The sequence below is a fragment of the Lissotriton helveticus genome, chromosome 3_1, assembly GCF_964261635.1.
Source record: "Lissotriton helveticus chromosome 3_1, aLisHel1.1, whole genome shotgun sequence".
Lineage (NCBI taxonomy): Eukaryota > Metazoa > Chordata > Amphibia > Caudata > Salamandridae > Lissotriton > Lissotriton helveticus.
In genome coordinates, this window is record NC_136061.1 from 544,064,775 (window position 1) to 544,086,863 (window position 22,089).

At 47.3% G+C, this 22,089-nt stretch overlaps 1 protein-coding gene across 2 annotated transcripts in view; it reads right to left on the reverse strand.

Moving 5' to 3' along the window:
* SF3B1 (splicing factor 3b subunit 1) overlaps positions 1 to 22,089 on the reverse strand; it is a 316,805-nt gene that overhangs the window by 158,723 nt on the left and 135,993 nt on the right. For both annotated transcript variants that reach the window (XM_078680435.1, XM_078680436.1), the window contains exon 21: positions 10,321 to 10,441. In XM_078680435.1, the coding sequence (XP_078536561.1) occupies positions 10,321 to 10,441 (121 nt within the window). The remainder of the gene's footprint in view (positions 1 to 10,320; positions 10,442 to 22,089) is intronic.

Here is a 22,089-nt window from a genome sequence, read left to right on the forward strand (position 1 = left end):
TGTACGCTTTACATTTTCCGGTATAGTTTGTCCTCCACCCCTCAACGTTCATTCCTTGTCACCATCCTTCACACTACATCACGTTCCCACCACATCGCATGTTCATGCATCACGCACCCTTTTCACGGCCATTTTCTTATCCTGTTATTTTTTCTCATTTTTCTATTTTTCAATTTTTTATTCCACTCACGCAAATACTAGGCTGCTTCTTATATTTCACAAACTTTATTGTCCCGGGATCCACCCGATTCCCCACACTCCTTTGTAGTCAGTTTTCTCTGAAACCTTAGTTGGACTAGTACCGTAGTCCTTTGTTTATCTCACCAAACTGGGATATTTCACGCATGCGCTACTGTTACTTTTCACTTCCGCATTGTTCCAATGGCGTTTCACAGTAACGGAACTTGGTAACTCGATCACGCATCAATTCGGTAAGCTAGACACCAAACCTTTCCTGAACTTTCTTAGTTAGTTGGTCAACAGGCGCTCTGCCATCGTTCACTTCTGTTTTAATTACGAACTGCACGGCACGCATCGGGAACGTTTGGGTTACTTACAGTATGCACCGACTCCTTTTCTTTCTCGTTCTTTCTTTGCTCACATTTCCGTATATCACTCTCTGTGCGTCCCACTGGGCACATTATGGAAATGTTTTTGTATTTCATGTAATGCACTGGTATCCTACTTTCACGCCCGAGCCCACTAGTCCACCATCACACTTTATTTCACTAACGCTTTGAACGCACCGGCCCAATTAAGCCCAGTTTCTTCTATGCATCACCGCTTTGTGATTCTCCACTCCTTCCAATTATCATCCTCTTATACTCCGACCTACACTCGGACCCTGATCACTAAAACTGCCTTTTTCCACTTTTCCCTAGAACATATTGACCCCCCTGAAGAAGAGCTTCACAGCTCGAAATGCATCGGGGACATTAAGCCATATGTTTCGATAAATGAACCTTCTACAATCTTGGAGTGATTACTACATGTACATTTGAAGTTATGTTTTTTAAACTAATCACTATGGATTGACCTAGATGAACTACATGCATCTTAACGCAAACTGAATAAAACTTTGAAAACTTTGAAAACTTTTGAAATCATTTTGTTTAAATTTGCTTCTTCATAAGCATAGAGGAGTGCTCAGGTCACCCACCTTACGCCTGTAAGGTTGCTCTTTTCTCGTATCTAGGCATACCACATGGAGTACGAAAATTAACCTGAACCCTTAATACAAGTACTCACAAAGTAACTACAAATTAACTGTACAGTAGTTACAACTGTTTCTGAACAGCTGAAGGAGTGATAATGAATACATTTATTATCAGAGGTAAAGATGTGTTTTCAAGTTAATGATTTTAGATTTGATGTCTTAATAGCATGTTAAATAGGCAGGTATATATGGATGTGATATCATTAATTCTGGCTGAGCTAGCAAGGATTATGTTCTGTTGAAATTACATGTTATTATGTTCGACTGATTGTGGTTTTGAGCTTTTGTTTCTGCAGCCCTGATGTCCGTTGCCGGACGAAACGCGCTGGCTGTATTGTGATCTGTATACTTTATGCTAAAGCTAAGACATATGTCATGTCATGTGGCCAGGCAGTAAAGCAGTCTAAACATTCCTTTTTCCTGGATAAAGAAAAATTGACTCATGTCAAATCCTTCTGTTATCTAGGTATCACATATAATGATAGTGGGGCTTGGACCTCTGAATTTGATTCAGTTAGGCTAAAAATGCTGCGGTCTACTTGCAGTATTTTTCGATTTGCCTCTAAACTCGGCTCACGAAGCATTTTAGATATGATGCACATATACAATGTTTGTTGAGTCTCCTCAGCACTGTACGGGGCAGGCGTATGGGGCCACAGCAAGGCTATACCCATGCAAATGGAGGAAAACAAGTTTCTAAGGAGGCTGTTATGTGTTCCTCCCTCTGCCTCTGTTCAACTGATTCATGAAGAAGTCGGGGTCGAGTTCATCTCCGACTTAGCAGCAGTCCGGCCACTTTTATTGTGGCGTTCTATTTGGGCTAAGCCGGAGACTCGATTCACTCAGGATATTATCCTTGATTGTATAGGCTTGCACCATTCTTCACGAATACAGTGGTTGAGATACATCCATCACTGGTATCTCCTTCTTTTTAATATTGATGTGTATCTTGAGCCAGAAGAGGTTGTCTCTATTTCAAAAAAAGAAATTAAGACAACATTTCTAAATTTTCAAAAGGCAGAACGAAATAGAATTTCTGATGATCTTACTACTGTGAAATTCTATAAAAATCTGAATCTAATTCCGGGGTTCCAACCTTATTTGGGGTTTGTGACTCGTCCCACTCATCAGTATGTCTTGACACGTGTTAGATTGGGTATTGTCCACCACTTGGTTGCATTTCCTAATGCAAGAGCCAGATCAGAGTCACCTTGCCCGTGTGATAGTACCTCTCGCCAAAGTAGTTGTCACTTTTTACTTCTTTGTAAATTTTTTCATTCTTTCAGGTTAAAATACCTCAAACCAATTTTTAAAAAATATAATATTCGTACTACTGAAACAGCACTGCTACTTTTATCCTCTTTAGAGAATGAGGAGATTTGCTTTTTTTTGGCCACTTTTATCTTGAAGTGTACAGCTGCCAGGAAAAGTATAGTACTGTAATATTCTTTATGCTTACCTGTCTGTACCTATGTTATTTAATACAGCTGCCAGGAATTGTATTATGCTGCTATTTTTCTTCTGACATTCCTGTCTGTATATATGAGCCTTTAAATTTTATAACAATTCTTTTAATTAAGGTTATTCCTTTTGGTTGATGACCACAGTGTGTTATGATTATTTAAATGATATGTACAGCTGCCAGGAAATGTCTATTGAGCAATCTTTATTGATTTCCTGTCTGTCCATTTTTTGAGTGTTTTGTATATGTTAACAGTTTGTTGATCTAAAAATTTGCAAGATTACTTTTTCAATTGTTGCCCATTACCCTTTGTATAGCTTCCTACCTCCTTTCTTATATATGTTATATGTCGATTTTCAATGTCTTAACTGTGTATTTTATTATGCTTGTATGATTTGTATGTACAAATCGAATAAAAGCTTTATGAATTGAATTGAATTGAATTGTATACTTTATGCTTTTGGATTAATTTGGAACCTTTGATTTTGATGAAACGCTGTCACCATCATTTGATGAACTTGACTTCAATAAAGAACTTTGGGGATCAACAATTTTGAACCTGCGAAAATCCTTGAATAACACGACGCTCCTTCAGCTGTAATAGTGACTTTCTGGATTGTTTGGGGTCCTAACGGTAGATCCCTTTTGGTTTAGCGTACGGACTTTGTGAATTGGTGGACAATTACTAATACATACATTTATTTCACTGTGCTTATCCTTTCACCTATACCGTTTTTCTTATATTGCACTGTTTCTGAACAATTGACTTAACAGTAAACAAACCAATTGCATTCAACTGTATTATTCTTGCAAGGTGCTATTACACTTACCTGTACCAGGCCTGGCTTGGTTCTAGACATAAAATATAACAATCTTTTTATACAAAACGAATTGGTCAGAGTTCAGTCTTTGAGTGTGACACATCATTTGCTGATTGAGTGTGTACAATAAATGGTTAACACTACCCTCTGATAAAGCCTTACTGCACGGCCACACTAACACAAATAGAGTAAGGTATTCTCTACTTTAACCTCTGTAAGCCTTTTGGGGATCCACTGGATTCTGTGCACACTATACCTTACTTTGGTATAGTGCATACAGAACCAGCTTCCTACATTGCTCATTTTGCTTCGGCATATAACGAATAGTTTCTTGCCTGTCGGTGTAGTTTTGCAGCTTGAAGATCTTTCTGGATTCACTATGCTGTGCATTATTCCACGGTCTAGTGGTTGGGTCCGGAATTGTAGTCTTTTTCTTTTTTCTTTTTTCGTAGCCCAGGTGGGCGTCGACGTCCCGCCTTCTGGTGTCCTTCCTGTGACGTCGGCATGCTTCCTGAGGAAGCTCCCACCCTTAGGCGCCAACTTCGGATTCTTTTTTTCCCCCCGTTTGGTTTCGGAATAGTATGGCAATGTTTGAATATTTGTTTCACCGCTTTTTTCTTCAAGTATGTTCAAGTCTTTGCCCCATTTTTACCACCTCTTATTCCAGTCCCATCTTTCTGAAAGAGGTGGGTGGGTTCGCTAGTGAATCCAGAACGATCTTCAAGCTGCAAAACTACACCGACAGGTAAGAAACTATTCATTTGCACGTGAATCTTTGTAGATTCACTACGCTGTGCATTGACTTTGTAGCTGTTTGTCATCATTGTGGCGGCTGGGTGAAAGATGAGCTTTGATTTTTGAATATGTGCTGAAGCACCTTCTGTCCTACTTGTGCTTCTTTGTTCATTTGTATGTCCACACAGTAGTGTTTTGTGAACGTGTGCACTGAAGCACATGTTGCCACCAGGCATATGTCCTGAATGGGAGTGTTAACAAGGAAGGCTATTGTTACTCCCTTTTTCCTGGTTGAATAGGCCCGTGGCCCCTCTGCCAGTTCTTGCCCAGCTTGTTTGTGGCAGAATTGTATTGCTTGCGCGATCCATTGTGCAATTGGTCCCTTAGTAACTGCTTTTCCCATGAAACTGTCTGCGAATGACACAAAAAATTGTTTTGCTTTTCTGTGATCCATAGTTCTCTCTATGTAGTGCATGACAGCTTGTCTGGCGTACAGAGTGTGCAGTGCCCTTTCTGCGTTTGTCGTTGGTTTTTGGAAGAAACTAGGTATTTGAATAGTTTGGTTGATGTGGAACTTAGACACCACCTTTGGCATAAAGTGTGGGTCCGTTCCCATCACCACCCTATCGTTGTGAATTTGTATGTAGGGTTCTTGTAGCCTTAACGCCTGTAGCTCGCTCACCCTGCGCAGCGAGGTGATTGCCACCAGGAAAGCTGTCTTCAAGGTTAGCATTGTAGGGAGACTTTATGGATCGGTTCAAAGGGCGCTTCCATGAGTTCCGTCAGTACTAGGTTGAGGTTCCACGCTGGTTCTGGTAACCTCTTTGGCGGTGCGATCCTTTTTGCCCCTTCCAAGAATCTTTTTACAATTTGTGAAGTAAAAAAGCTTTTCCCTGTCTCTCCTCTAGTGTAAGCGACTATGGCTGCCAGGTGTACCCTTAGTGAGGATAAGCTCAGATTAGCCTCTAGCAGGTGCGGGAGGTATTTAAGCACTGTTGAGCCTCTTGTCATCTTGTTGTGCAGCTTTTCCTTTCTGCACCATAGTGTGGCCACGTAGCACTTCCGTGTGCTAGGTCTTCTTGCCTCTCGGAGTACCTTAAGGGTGCTCTCAGGTAATTTAAGGTGTGCGAATTCTATGTCCTCAGGAGCCAGGCTGAGGTTTTCTGGTTCTGGATGCAACACCTCTCCGTTTTGCATGGAGAGTAGTTCTTTCCTTCTCCCAAATCTGTGTGGTGCACTCTGTCTCATCTCCATAATCTGCGAGTACCAGGTCTGCCTGGCCCACTGTGGTGCCACCAGTATCAGGGTCGTGTTGCTCGTTCTGCACTTGCTGAGTTCCTTGTGTATTAGGGGGCTCGGCAGAAAAGCGTAAGCAAATGTCTTTGACCTGCTTATCCATAGGGCATTCCCCAGTGACCCTTCCCCTGGTTGCCTGGATGCGAAGTGCTGGCATTTTGCATTCTGGCGTGTTGCAAACAGGTCTATTGATGGAGTTCCCCACCTGCCGAACAGTCTCCTTGTCTCTTGGGCTGAGCCAGTCTACTTCCACGTTGTCCTTCCCTGGCAGGTGAATCGCCAGTAGATCTATTTTTAGTGGGATGGCCCATTTCCATATTTCCTGCGCTAGTTCTGACAGCGGGGCTGATTGTGTTCCGCCCTGCTTGTTTATGTAGAACATCGCTGTTGTGTTGTCCGTCTGGATCAACACTGTTTGGTTGTACAGCTTCGTCTGGAATGCCTTTAGTGCAAGGAACACGGTCTTTAGTTCTAGGTAATTGATGTGTTTGACCGCATCCGCTGGTGTCCACAGACCCCTCACTGAGTTTTTTCATGTGTGCTCCCCATCCCTTCTGGAAAGCGTCTGTGGTGATGGTCACTGTTGGTGTTGGTGGTGTTAGAGGCTTCCCTTTTGGTATGTTTCCTTTGTTCCACCATGATATCTCCTTGTGCCCTGCGAGCGTTACAACCACTAGATCTTCCCAACAACCTGTAGCTTGTGACCATTGGTCATTTAGCCACTCCTGGAGTGGTCTCATGTGGAGTCATACATTCGGCACTATGTGTATGCATGAGGCCATCATGCCCATCATCTTGCTCGCTGTCCTCACTGTCAGAGACGCCCCTTCCGGTAGAGGCGCGCCTCCTTCACCAGTGCCAGCGTACTCTTCTCGCTGGGGAACACCTTCTCCTGTACGGTGTTGATCTGCGCACCCAGGAAAATTTTCACTTGTTCTGGGTTCATTGAAGATTTTCTCCAGTGGATGGAGAAACCCAGGGCCATTAGTGTATCTGTCACTCGCCATGCGTGCCGTTTGCATGTCTTGTATGATCTTGCCTTTACTAGCCAGTCGTCCAGGTAAGGGTATACGTGGATCCCTTCCCTCCTTAAGTGTGCTGCGACTGCTGCAAGGCACTTTGTAAATACCCTTGGTGCAGATTTTAGTCCGAATGCCAGTGCCGTGAATTGATAGTGATTTGTTTTGACAAATCTTAGCAGATGTTTGTGCCGCCTGTTCATTAGGATGTGCAGGTAGGCATCTTTGAGGTCTATGGTGACCATGAAGTCCCCGCCTTGTATCTGTGGAAGGACCTCTTGCAGGGACGTCATTTTGAATTTTTGTTTTTTTTTGTATTTGTTGAGAAACCTTAGGTCCTGGATGGTTCTCATTGTTTTGTCTACCTTTGGTACCAGGAAGTACGTGGAGTACACCCCCTTGTTCCTCTCTACGGGAGGTACAGTCTCAATAGCCTCCTTCAACAGGAGTTCTTGTGCTTCCCTTTGAAGAAGCTCTAGTTACTTCTTTGCTAGTGCTCTTCTTTTTGGTTTTCTGTTTGGTGTTTTTTCCAACTCTATGCAGTATCCGTACTGTATGGTGTTGAGAATCCATCTGTCTGTAGTTATTTTCATCCACTCCTGGAAGAAACGGTTCAATCTTCCTCCCACCGGTGTTACGTGCTCTTGCATGTGTAGTCCGAGCCACTCCTTGTTGTATGTGTGCTCCACCCATAGAGTTGGAGAGGGCGTGCACTAGTAGTGTGGCAGAGTCACTTGGAGGTGGGTTATTGTCCACCTCTTCTGTTTCCCCAGCCGTTTCCCCAGCCATTCCCCCTAAAGGACTGGCCCCTCTGTTGGTATTGCCAGTGTTGTTTTTGCTGGCCCAGTTGCATCTGTGTGTCGCCCTGGTTTGACTGGTGGAAGGTCCGGTGCGACGTTCCCGGCTAGTTGTCCCCTCTCCAGTTTGGTCTCCGTTTGGTCTCCGTGACGGGGTTCCTCTCTTTGTTACTCTGAATTGCAAGGCCCCCATGGATCTTGCGGTGTCGTCTTTTTTCAGCTGGGTGAGCTTTTCGTCCACTGGTGCTTCAAACAGTGTTTCGCCGTTGAACGGGGTGTTCAGGATATTGTGTTGCACCTATGGTTTAAAACCTGATATTCTGAGCCAGGCTAGTCTCCTTTCCGTGATGCCCAGCATCATAAGTCTGCTGGCTGTGTCTGCACCGTCCAGTGCCGTTTAGACAAGAATTTGCCACGTTCTTCCCCTCCTCTACCAGGTGCGTAGCTCTTTGCTGGTATTCTTGTGGGAGGAGTTTGACCAAATGGCCCAGGTCGTCCAGGATCTGGTGTTGGTGTCTGTTCAGCAGGGTGTTGGAATTTGCCATGCGCCAGTGCGTTGCGGCATTTTTCTTGATCTTTCTCCCAGTCAGGTCCATCCTTCTGCTCTCCTTGTCTGGAGGTGGTCCTGATGTTGTCGGGACATTGGCTCTCTTCCTTGCTGTTGCCGCAATGATGGAGTCTGCAGTGACCGTTCCCTGGATGTAGGGTGGGTCCTTGGGGAGAGTGCTTGTACTTCTTCTCCGTCCTGGGTGTGATGTGTTTACAAGTCGCAGGCTCTTTGAAGGCCCCCCCTTCCTTGTCCTTTAATGCTTTCGAGCATTGGCAGGTACTGGCTCCTAGTTTGTATTGGGAGTAGTGTTTCCACGAGGAAATCAGCCTTCGGCTGTTCCTCCTCTAGTTTTACTTTGAACGCTGCTGCTGCTGCGTTCTAGACAACTTCATTGTAAAGTCCAATGTCGTCGGGCGGCGAAGGCCTCGACGGATATGTGTCCACTCCCTCTTCTGGACTCTCGGCTTCGAGGTCCTGCCACTCTAGGTCCTGTGTGTCAGAGTATGATGAGCCCTGAAAGGTTCTCTGGTAGTCAGCTTCCTCCTCCTCGTAGTAGGGGGGTCTCTTCTCGATATTCCAGATCTTCCTGGCTTTCCGACAGTCCTTCGACCTCGAACTCCTCTTCTTCCTCGACGAACTCGACTACCGGTGGCTTTGGCTTAGACGGGATTGTATACGCTTTCATCCTTTCATCGAAATCTTTTTCGCTGCAGGATGTTCTCCATCTCTGCCTCGAGTCTTCTCTTCTTTCTTTCAATCTCGGCCGCCTGTTCGGCGTCGATTGGTTGTGCTGGTCTCTTAGTCTGGCTTGATGGCCCGAGGCGGGTTTCGGCGTCGAGACTGGTTTAGGCGACGGGTCTTGCGTCCTTAGTCGAAGTCGAAGAGGTCTTAGAGTCGAGCATTTCTTTTCATGGACGCTTTTCAATGACTTTTGTTGGTCGCCGCCCTTCGGCGCCTGGGAGTCCTTCTGTGAGGATCCCCTGGCCCTGGGTGTTGCTGCGGACACCGGAGCTTTCGGAGTCTGTGCTTTCGTGGTCTTGCCCTCGTTTTTTCGAGAGTCTTGGGCAGACTGTCGAGAGTCTTTTGGGCCTTTTTGGGGCGTCGAGTCTCCTACCTTTTCTGGAGTCTTCATAATATCGGTCTCTACGACCGTGTAGCTGCGTCTTCTTCATCGACGTAATCCTCCTCGTCGGTCGATAGTCCCAGGTCTCGAAGGGACAGAGGTTGACCCTTGCCCTGCATGGCGAAGTTAGCTCTTCTTTAACTCTCTCTCACTCGAAGGGTCTTCGACGTGAAGGCAGAGCAGGCGTTGCAGTCCCTGCTTTCGTGGTTGACCGGCAGGCAGAGGTTGCAAACTGGGTGCTAGTCTTTCTGCGCGTACTTGTGGTGGCAGTTGCGGCAGAATTAGAATGGTGTGTTGTCCATCTCTTGCGTTCAGGGGGCCCCCTGATTGCGCATTCTCTTCTGGACGTCGAAGTTCCTCGAAGATCTTCTTCCTTCGTCGTCCCCTTCGATGCTGTAGTCTCACTTGGTCTACTTAAGTCTTTTCTTCCCAAAAACTTGGTTCTTGGCTTCTCTTTTCTCCAAATCTCTGGAGCTTTCTTGGGAACGATCCAGACCAAACGGCGAAAAAAAATAATCTGAAGATGGCGCCCAAGGGTGGGAGCTTCCGCAGGAAGCATGCCGACGTCACAGGAAGGACACCAAAAGGTGGGACGTCGACGCCCACCTGGGCTACAAAAAAAGAAAAGACTACGATTCCGGACCCAACGACTAGACCGCGGAATAATGCACAGCAAAAGATTCACGCTGCAAAACTGAGTGAGCACCATTATGGCAAACCAATCCTATTTTGTTCTGTCAAACTACTTGCTCGATGAGCAGGTATCACACTCTTGCATTTGAGGCACTAAAAGGCACTGTATCATTGGAAGGTCATTTTCCTGTACTACATTAGGAATAACTCAAGTGCATAAGGAAACAGAAAATGGCCCTTATTCATTAAGAGACTGCCTGATCTTACTCCTGAATTGTTGGTCTACTCGATTTGACATGACCTCTTCCTTGCTAATACCCCTTGGATGTTCCATTCTAGATACAACACCAGGACAATTAAACTAACCGTGCAGAGGAAGTTGGTCTCACAAGTCAATTGAAAATCAATTTTTATATGCACTTCCTTCATTCTTATTTCTATCGTAATTATTTAACTACCCACACCCTCCTCTCTCAGCAACCCCCAACACTACTCTAGGCACTATGAAGTGACCTTCAGGCACCATAAAGTGCCTTATATATCACCAATAACCAAACTAATACCTTCGATTAGTTTAACATACACATAGGTCTTTTGCGTCCTGATTAATTTCAGTATTGTTAAATGGCAAACAAGTCAAACATTATACTGCAGAAATTACTTTTTACCTGTCAGCAATACGCCCAACCAGGTCAATGCAATTTTCTTGGACTTTCTCATGCCTGTTTTTCAAAATAGGTGTAAGTCTTGGAAGGAGATCTTTGATTGGTGGGGTCATCTTGTGCATACCTATTGCATAACAAACCAGGAATATATAATTTAACCGTTTTATTATGAGCATGTAGGACAACATTCATCAATATTGTGTAGTTCTTTGCAGTCCTCAAAGAGGTCATGTATATTGTGCTAACACAATCTAAGAACCTCAAAACTAATGATCATAAAATATGACAAAATATTTTAGACATAATCACTTCCCAATTTGGTTCAAATATTTCTTTTCAGTATACAAAAACATTAGGATTTACATTTGCTTATGTTAAGTGCTAGGGAAGTATGGAAGAAAGCTATGCTAATTCCGAAAATAAACTATTATACACCACTTTGGAGATCACATGCTTTACCGCATGTATTCTATGATATGATGGGTAAGTTATGGGAACAACGCGGCATAACAATGATAGGCGACATATTTGAAGGAGATCAGATACTCCCATTTGGCGCTATACAACAGAAGAATGGGATTCCAGTTGGTCAGGGTTTTAAATATGTTCGAATTCAGAAGAATTTAGCGGGTCGCAGGCCATTGCTATCTCCCGGGGGTAAAATCCATCTAATAGAGCAAATTGCAGGGAGTGGCAGAAGGATCAAGAATATCAAAGCATACAGGATGATTTGGAGAAAACCAAATCCGTCAGGGCATTAAAATTAAATGATCCAGATGCTGATTTATATAGGGAGCTGCAACTAGCAGATAACATTTTTCGTTCTACCAACCTAAAGGCACAAAATTATAAAACCATATTTAACGTCTATTTTACTCCCGCCAAATTGTTCAAGTGGGGTAAAAGAGAGGATAATAAGTGCCCAAGGTGCGGGAAAGGACCAGCCACCCTGATCCACATGTTCCATGACAGAGGTTACGATCAATTAAAAAAGAGATGGTAATGTTATGGGAGGGGCTGCTAGGGTATAATAACCTATCCCCTACCCTGATGATACTGGGTCATGACAATTGCTTGGGCTTAGGAAAGGAGGAAGAATACTTCTCATTTATTTGCGTAGCTGTCCTCAGGCTACTCTTCGCATCTGGGTTGAATGATGCTGAACCTCCCACCTTCCAAATGTGGCTGTCCCGCCTCCTAGGGGTTCCTAAGTCTACACTTTACACAAGACAAGGAATATGGGGCTGACAAGTAGTGGGATAGTTGTTTAGCTCGAACCGATTCAGTATTCAAAATATGAGACATACTGGTGTTTACAATATGAGACGTATTGGTGTCTACAATCTAAGGCAGCTATCGTGATTCGACAACCTGCTGTATATATCTTTCCCCTGTACAGTAAGGAATATGATACTTACCAGTATGCATCTGTTTTTGGCATGTAGATCTGCAGAGTTACACACTGTGCATAGATCGCCACCTAGTGTTGGGCCCGGATGTTTGCAGTTTGTTTTTGTCCTGAAAAGTTCTTTGCAAATCGCAAGATGGGTCACTCCTCCTTTGGACCACATTGCGCATGGGCATCGGCTCAATCCTCAGATTGTTTTTCGCCATTAGGGAAATGATGGAGCTTTGCAAGAAAAGGAAGGATGTCCATATAAGCTGTATCTAATTAAGATAATACTGGAACAGACAAGGGTAGCCGGGGAGGCGAGTGGGCGTGCGCAACTCTGCAGCCGCCTCTCCTTAGGGCCCTTGCTCTCCAGGCTTGCCCTCGCTCTCCCCCGCTCCGCTTTCCCGCTCTTTCCAACCCCCCCTCTGCTCTCCTGCGGTCCCACCCCCTTCTCCTGTCTCCCGCTCTCCATTCGCCGCCCCGCTCCCGCCTCCCAGCTGCTCCTCCCTCCCACTTCGCCATAAATTGCGGGGACCGCGCGTACGCGCAGCATACGCGCCGATTGCGCACCAAAGGCAAGCCTGTCTACGCTCGTCCGCGCCTAGCGCCAGAACCCCTGGACCCCACCAGAGCCAGCCAACCCAACTGAGCTACGCCGCCGCCACCCTCCACGCACTCAACACCGGCCGACATCCAGCCTGCTACCAAGCCACCCCGAAACGCACCCACGGAGCCTTCACCTGCCACTTCACCTGCACTCGGTCCTGCACCGCGCCAGCCAAAACAGCCGCCAACAACATCCACCTCAAGTGCATCCTGCTCAACAACCGCTCCATCCACAGGCACGCCGTCGAACTATGGGACCTCGTGGACAAAACGACACCAGACGTCGCCTTCTTCACGGAAACCTGGATGAACGCCTCCTCAGCCCCCGACATCGCCATTGTCATCCTGGACGGCTACAAGATCATCCGGAGGGACCGCGTCAACCAGACCGGAGGAGGCATCGCCATCGCCCACAGAAACACTATCCGCATCACGACCAACACCGACGACACCCTCCCCACCGCAGAGCACCTGCACTTCCAGAAAAACCCTCCCAGCAACCTCAACAGCAAGAAAGCGGCGTGGTTCACCAACGATCTCAAAGACTCCAAGAAATCCTGCCGTGACCTCGAGAAAGCCTGGCGCTACAACCCGTCAACGGATAACATGACAGCCCTCAAGAACACCACCCGCAAACACCACCAGCTGACCCGCACCACCAAAAGGTCATCCTTCAGAGAACGACTGGACAACACCCACAACAGCAAGGACCTCTTCAACGTCATGAAAGAGCTCTCCAACCCCAGCAACAACGACATCACGCCTTCTCAAGACCTCTGCAACTCTCTGGCCACCTTTTTTCACTGAAAGATATTCGACATACACGACAGCTTCGGTGCTCAGAACCCGTACCCCACCACCGAACCTACACCCCCCCACCACCACCCTGTGCGCCTGGACTCCGGTCAGCACAGAAGATACCACCCACACGATGAACACCATCCACTCGGGCTCCCCAGCCGATCCCTGCCCACACCACATCCTCAACAAAGCAGACTCATTCATCGCACCCAAACTTCGGGACATCATCAACAACTCCTTCATATCCGCCACCTTCCCGGAGAGCTGGAAGCACGCAGAGATTAGCGCCCTCCTGAAGAAACCCACCGCAGACCCTTCAGACCTCAAGAACTTCCGCCCCATCTCGCACCTCCACCTCCCTGCAAAAGTCATCGAGAAAACCGCCAACAAACAGCTGACAGCCTTCCTGGAGACGAACGGCTCCCTCGACCCATCGCAGTCCGGATTCAGAGCGAACCACAGCACCGAGATCCCCCTCATCGCGGCCACCGACGACATCCGGACCCTGCTGGACAACGGAGAAAGCGCCGCCCTCATCCTGCTTGACCTTTCGGCTGCGTTCGACGCTGTCTGCCACCGCACCCTGACAACCCACCTCTGCCACGCCGGGATACAAGGAAAGGCCCTGGAATGGATCACCTTCTTCCTCTCCGACAGAACCCAAAGAGTCCGTCTCCCGCCCTTCCTCGCAGAAGCCACCAAGATCATCTGCGGCGTACCTCAAGGCTCCTCGCTCAGCCCCACCCTCTTCAACCTCTACATGAGCCCCCTCGCAGCGATCGCAAGCAAGCACAACCTCAACATCATCTCCTACGCCGACGATACCCAACTGATCCTTTCCCTCACCAACGACCCCACCTCCGCCAGAGCCAGCTCCCAGGACGGAATGAAAGACATCGCAGACTGGATGAAGCTCAGCCGCCTGAAACTGAACTCCGACAAGACGGAAGTCCTCATCCTCTGCCCATCCATCTCCGCCTGGGACGACTCCTGGTGGCCCCCTGCTCTGGGCCCCCTCTACCCAAGCCCACGGACCACGCACGCAACCTGGGCTTCATCCTGGACTCCTCCCTCACAATGGCCAGGCAAGTTAACGCCGGTACCTCCTCCTGCTTCAACACACTCCGCATGCTCCGTAAGATCTTCCGCTGGATCCCCACTGGAACCAGGAAAACGTCACCCAGGCCCTCGTCACCAGCCGTCTTGACTACGGGAACGCCGTCTATGCTGGGACCACCGCCAAACTACAGAAAAGACTCCAGTGCATCCAGAACGCCTCAGCATGACTCGTCTTGGACATCACCCAACACAGCCACATCTCCGCCCACCTGAGTGACCTGCACTGGCTCCCCGTCAGCAAGAGGATCACGTTCAGACTCCTCACCCACGCACACAAGGCTCTCCACGACTTGGGCCCCGAATACCTCAACAACCGCCTCATGTTCTACACGCCAACCCGCCAGCTCCGCTCCGCCAGCCTCGCCCTCGCCACCGTCCCACGGATCCGCAGAACCACCACCGGAGGAAGATCCTTCACCTACCTGGCGGCCAAGACCTGAAACTCCCTCCCCACCAACCTACGACTCACCCAGGACCATCTCTCCTTCAGGAAGCACCTCAAGATCTGGCTTTTTGAGCAGTAGCAGCCCCCCCCCACCCCCCAGCGCCTTGAGACCCTAGCGAGTGAGTAGCACGCTTTACAAATACTCTTGATTGATTGATTGATTGCAGCTCTACATGCCAAGAACAGATGCATACTGTAAGTAGCATTTTCCGTTCGAGGTATATGAGCTGCAGATTACACACTGTGCATAGATTGTATAGCAGTACCCACTCTTAGCAGCGACCACCCCTATCTGTTTCAGTAGTTTGAAATAATGTTTTGAGAACAGCCTGGTCCACATTAGCTTGTTGTTTTGTTTGCACATCTACACAATAGTGTTTTGCAAATGTGTGCGGTGCAGACCATGTAGCTGCTCTGCAGATGTCATCTAGGGGAATGTTCCCTAAAAATGCCATTGAAGCCCCTATTTTCCTTGTATAGTGGGCTTTAGGAGGAACAGATAAAGTATGTTTAGCTTTGTGGTAACAAATCTGTATGCATTTGACAATCCATCTAGCTATCCCAGATTTTGAAATGGGATTACCCTTATGTGGTGGTGAGAAAGACACACAAAGTGGTTTGGTCTAACAAAAGGGTTGTGGTCTCTTGATATAGTATAGTAATGCTCTTTTGACATCGAGGGTATGAAGAGCTCTTTCTGCTACGGTCTGTGGCTGCGAGTAGAAAACAGGCAGTTCCACAGATTGATTGAGGTGGAAGGGAGAAATGAATGTGGGCAGGAATTCGGGATTAGTACGGAGAACGACCTTATTATGATGCATTTGCAAGAAGGGTTCTTGAATGGTTAGTGCTTGTAGTTCACTAACTTTCCGCAGAGAAGTAATAGCTACTAGGAATGCAACCTTCCATGTTAATAATTGTAGTTCACATTTATGTAAGGGTTCGAAGGGAGGTCCCATTAGCAGTGTGAGAACAATGTTTAAATTCCGCACAGGTGAAGGTGGTACTCTGGGAGGAATTATTCTCTTAAGGTTTTCTATATTAACCCCTCCAATGCGCCCGCGATTTTGCAGAAGTGCGACACTTCCGCAAAACGGGCGGGGCCGCGCCGGCCATTGGCCGACGGCAGCACCAGCGAGGTAGCGTTGCCGTCGGCAGCATGGAAGGGGGTAATAGCAGGCACTCTGAATAGAGATAGATGCTGTGTTTTGTAGATATGCTGCTATTGCAGCAAGATGCAGTCTAATAGACGTGTAGGCCAAGTTACATCTTTGGAGGTGCAGTAAGTATCCTATGAAGTGTTGAATAGACACATCTAGGGGATTAATATTGTTGTGGTGACAATATATTACAAAGCGTTTCCACTTAGCTGCATAACATGCTCTAGTGGTTGGACGTCTAGCTTCTAGTGGTTGGACGTCTAGCTTCTTTTATGACATTCATACAGTCTGGAGGAAGGTTAAGATATCCGAATTTTATGATTTCAGGAGCCAGATGGCAAGGTTGAGCTGAGCTGGGTCCGGGTGCTTGATCTCTCCACGGTTTTGTGTTAAAAGGTGTGGAGACAGGTATAATTTTCGGTGCTGTACTACAGACAGTTGTAACAGTGTGGTGTACCATGGCTGTCTGGCCCACGTTGGAGCAACTAGGATGAGGGTAAGAGAATGCTGCTGTAGTTTGCGTACTACTAGTGGCATGAGTGGTAGAGATGGAAAAGCGTACACAAATCTGTTTGACCAGTTCCTCCATATCGCATTGCCTTGTGTCAATTGCCTTGTGTCAACCTGCCTTGCATGGTGTGTTGCAGTAGGTGGGCTCCCCAGCCGGAGAGCGATGCGTCCACTGTCAAGATTATTTGAGGAACTGGCTCTAGGAACGGTCGCCCTTTGGAAAGGTTTTTGGTGTTCCACCACTGCAGAGAGCGATGAGTTCGACCGTCTACCAACACTTGGTCTGTTAATTGACCTTGAGCCTGGTTCCATTGACGTGATAAGCTTTCTTGGAGAGGACACATTTGAAGTCTTGCAAGGGGCACTATGAAAATGCAAGAGGCCATCATCCCTATGAGTTGCATGAACACTCTTGCTGGAAGTGAGTGTTGTGGATGAAACTTTGTGAGAAGAGCTTGCATGCTGGCTATCCTTACTGGAGTTGGATAAGCTAGCGCTGTTGAGGTGTTTATTGTGGCACCGAGGTACTGTTGTACTTTGGATGGTTGCAGATGAGACTTGGTGTGGTTTATTGTGAACCACAAGTTGTGGAGCCGTTGGATGGTGGCATGGGTGTGTTCCACACACTGCTTGTATAAGCTGGCTTTTATCAGCCAGTTGTCGAGGTACGGGAAGTCATGGATGTGTTGTCTTCGTAAATGTGCTGCCACTACTGCTAGGCACTTGAATACCCTTGGTGCTGTTGTGACTCCGAATGTGAGTACTTTGAATTGATAGTGTTGCCTGTCTATTACAAATCTGAGATACTTCCTGTGAGCTTTGTGAATGGGAAAGTGGAAGTATGCGTCCTTGAGATCTAGAGTAGTAAGGAAGTCGTTTTGTAACAGGAGAGGAAGGACTTGTTGAAGTGCGACTATGTGAAAATGGTCTGACTATGTATATGTTTAGCGGTCTGAGGTCTAGAATAGGCCTTAGAGCACCATCCTTCTTTGGGATAAGAAAGTATAGGGAGTAAACTCCCTTGTTTGTTGGTGCAGAGGAACTGGTTCTATTGCACTTTTTTCTAGCAAGGACATTACTTCTTGCTTTAGCAGTGATAGATGATCTTGTGCCATTGGACGCTGTTTGGGTGGTATGTTTGGGGGGGGGGGGTAGATGTTAGTTCTAGACAGTAAGGAGTAGCTTATTTTTGATTGCTCCGGGGTCCACGCACATGGGCGGGACTATAACAGAGATACCCCTACTATAGAACTGGAGTTACAGGCAAGAAACTACTCCTTCTGTAGTAGGGGATCTCTGTGTATAGTCAATCTAGTGAATAGAATGGCAAGCCCTTCCCAACAACCAATCCGGCGGTGGAGGAAAAAGATAACACCACTACTGTGCAAACAGATTTCTCAACGAAGCCTGCCCAACCTGAGCATCCGCTCTGGCATCAGAGTCCAGACAGTAATGCTTAGCAAAGGTATGGACGGACTTCCAAGTGGCAGCCCTGCATATCTCTGCAATGGGAACATTACGAAGCAAAGCTGTTGTAGCTGCTTTGCCTCTGGTAGAATGTGCCTTAGGCTTACCCCCTAAGGTCTTGTTAACCTTCTGGTAACATAACTGAATACAGGACACAATCCACCTAGAGATTAACTGTTTTGAGGTGGCAAGGCCAGTCCTGACCGACCCATAATTGACAATTGGTCTGACCTATGAATGTCCTTGGTCTTATCCAAGTAGAATTTAAACACCCTTCTGAAATCCAGGGAATGGAGAGACCTTTCCGCTGGAGTGGAAGGATTCTGGAAAAACGTAGGTAAAGTTATGGAAATCAGAAATCACCTTAGGAAGGAACTTAGGGTGAGTACGCATCACAACGTTAGCAGCATGAAATACAGTATAAGGTTCTTGACAACACAACGACTGAATTTCACTCACCCTGCGGCCCGATGAAATGACCACAAGGAAGGCCGCCTTCCATGACAAGTGCTGCAGAGAAGCCTTATGGATGGGTGCTCCTTCATCAACCTGGACAGCACCTAATTCAGCTCCCATGATGGCGAAGGACGCCGAACAGGAGGAAACACTTTCTTCAATCCTTCCAAAAAATCTTTAATCACAGGGATCTGGAAGAAGGATGTCTGTGAAGGGCATTTCCTATACGCAGTTAATGCTGCGAGGTGAACCTTAATAGAATGAAAATTAAGGCCAGACTGAGCCAAATGCAAAAGGTATGGAAGAATGACATCTTCCTTGCAGGTCATCGGATTATAGTTCTTGGAAGTGCACCAGATGCAGAACCTCTTCCATTTGTAGGCATTGGAAGTCCTAGTGGAAAGTCTCTTAGCCTCCTTAAGTATATTCATGCAATCGTCAGGAAGGTTCAGGTGTCCATATTGCACTATCTCAGGAGCCATGCCGCCAAACTCAACGATGAGAGGTTGGGGTGCACCATCTGCCCCCCCGAACTTCGTGAGAAGGTCCGGTCGACACAGCAGCAGCATGTGGGGTAGGAGTGACAGGTGAAGCAGGTCCATGAACCACCACTGTCGGGGCCACTCCGGAGCAATGAGGATCATCCGTACTCTAGACTGAGACAGCTGGATGAGCACCGCCGGAATCAGGGGAATGGGTGGAAAAGCGTACAGAAAGCTGTTAGACCAGCTGATCCATAGCGCGTTGCCAAGTGTCCCCGGTTGGTAATACCTGGAGGCGAAGTCTCGGCATTTTCTGTTTTCGGCGGTGGCGAACAGATCTATGTCCGGAGTGCCCCACCTGTCGAAGATGTCTCCTAGCACTTCGTCGTTTAGAACCCACTCGTGATTTTCTTGTACCAGCCTGCTGAGTGCATCCACCTGAGCATTCTGCACACCTGGCAGATGGGTAGCCGTTATAGTCAGTCCTCTGGCTAGCAGCCAGTGCCAGATCGCCTGAGCCTCCTGCGACAGTGTGCGCGATCTCGAGCCCCCCTGCTTGTTGAGTTAGTAATAAATTGTGGTCGTATTGTCAGTCTGCACAAGCAATGAGTTGGTCTGGAAGGACGGCTGAAAGGCCTTCAGTGCCAGGTGGACAGCTCTGAGTTCCAGGAAATTGATGTGATAAGTGGATTCCGCCGGGGACCACGTTTCCTGGATCTATAGATGGTCTGAATGCGCTCCCCAGCCATGGAGAGAAGCATCCGTGATGACAGTCTGAATGGGAATGTCCTTGTGGACTAGAACCCCCTTGAGGAGATTCTCTGCGGAGCACCACCTACTCAGGGACTGTTGAGCGTGGAGGGACAGCTTGATCCTGTCGTCACAGCTCCCCCACTTCTGGTCCCACTGATCCTCCAGACATTCCTGCAACGGCCTCATGTGCAGGCGTGAGTGTGGCGTGAGGAAGATGCAAGAGGCCATCGACCCCAGTAGAGAAGACACCGTCCTCACTGTTGTAGATGGAACAGCTATGAGAGCCTGAGCCTTCCGAAGGATCGATAAGCTGACAGAGTATCGATGGAGGCTCCCAAGTACTGTAGGCACTGGACAGGAGTCGGAACAGACTTGGACATGTTTATGTGCAACCCCAGTCGGTTCAACAGAATGGCCGTCCTGTTGAAGTGCAGTTGCGATTCCTGGAAGGTGAAGGCTTTGATCAACCAGTCGTCCAGGTACGGGTAGACAAACACCTTGTTATTTCTCAGGTGCGCTGCCACCACTGCCATGCATTTTGAAAACATCCTGGGTGCAGACTTCAGTCCAAACGGTAGTACGGTGTACTGATAGGGATTGGTGCAGACTAGAAATCGCAGGAACCTCCGGTGTTTCCATGCAATGGGCACATGGAAGTACGCATCTTGCAGATCTATTGAGCAAAGCCAGTCTCCCCTTTGCAGCGGAGGATAAATCTGGTGCAAAGACAGCATGAGAAACTTTTCCCTGCGAATCCATTTGTTTGCTTCTCGCAAATCCAGAATGGGCCTGAACTCGTTCTTGTCCTTCTTGCGCACGAGGAAGAAGGAGTAGTTTCTGTCCTGTAACTCCAGTTCTGTAGTAGGGGTATCTCCGTTATAGTCCTAATCTAGTGAATAGTCCCGCCCATGTGCGTGGACCCCGGCAATCAAAAATAATCTCTTAAGTTGTCAGAAAATTGCAGAACTGCAAAGACACTTAAGAGAAAATGTAAAGACAAATAATGCAGCCTATATTCACAGGCTACACTGTCCAGTACTTCAACTAGAAAATTCCACCAAAAATCCACAAACAGCAAAGCCTGTCCAGATTTCCCTTGCTTTAACAGCAAACACCCTCAGAAATGATAGAGAGGAAGGCATGGACAGACAAGCCCCATAGGCTGCCATTATGTGGCTTAAATAGGATCCTGTGCCTTTAAGAGAACCTTCCAGAACTTTCTCCCAGTATCCCAGAATGCATAGCAGGTCCAACTTACTTTCAGTTCTTTTTTGAAGGCGTAACACGCCAGACCTGTCGCATTCCTTAATTGAACATCTCTCTCCACCGGGGAGGCGGGAGGGCGCTTATGACTATAACAGAGATACCCCTACTACAGAACTGGAGTTACAGGACAGAAACTACTCCTTCTGTAGTAGGGGATCTCTGTGTATAGTCATAATCTAGTGAATAGAATGGCAAGCCCATCCCCACACCAAAGCGGCGGTGGAGAAAAAAGAATTAACACCACTACTGTGCGAACAGATTTCGCAGCGAAGCCTGTCCAACCTGAGCGTCTGCCCTGGCATCAGTGTCCAGGCAGTAATGCTTAGCAAAGGTATGAACCGACTTCCAAGTGGCCGCCTTGCAGATTTCTGCAATAGGAATCTTACGGAGCAAGGCTGTCGTGGCAGCTTTGCCCCTGGTGGAATGAGCCTTAGGCTTACCTCCTAAGGTCTTATTAGCTTTTTGGTAACATAGCTGTATGCAGAACACAATCCACCTAGAGATAGACTGCTTAGAGGTCGCAAGACCCGTCCTGACAGATCCATAATTGATAAACAATTGGTCAGACCTACGAATATCTTTGGTCTTATCCAGATAAAATTTCAATACCCTCCTAACATCCAGGGAATGTAACAACCTTCTCCGCTGGAGATGAAGGATTCTGAAAAAACGTAGGCAAAGTTATGGTCTGGTTGACATGAAAATCAGAAACAACCTTGGGAAGAAATTTAGGGTGAGTACGCATAACAACCTTAGCAGCATGAAATACGGTATAAGGTTCTTGGCAACACAGCGCCTGAATTTCACTCACCCTGCGGGCCGATGTAATGGCCACGAGGAACGCCGCCTTCCAGGACAGGTGCTGCAGCGAAGCCTTATGAATGGGTTCAAAAGGCTCCTTCATCAACCTGGACAGCACCACATTCAGTTCCCATGAAGGCGAAGGAAGCCTGACAGGAGGAAACACTTTCTTCAAGCCTTCCAAAAAATCCTTTAACACAGGGACCTGGAAGAAGGAAGTCTGCGAAGGGCATTTCCTGTAGGCAGTCAAAGCAGCAAGATGAACCTTAACAGAATGGTCATTAAGGCCAGACTGCGCCAACTGTAGAAGATAAGGAAGGATGACATCTTCCTTACAAGTCGTCGGATCATAGTTCTTAGACTTGCACCAGATACAAAATCTCTTCCACTTGTAAGCATAGGAAGTCCTAGTGGAAGGTCTCTTAGACTCCTTCAGTATGTCCATACAATCTGCAGGAAGATTCAGATGACCATATTGTACTAACTCAGGAGCTATGCCGCCAAACTCAAAGA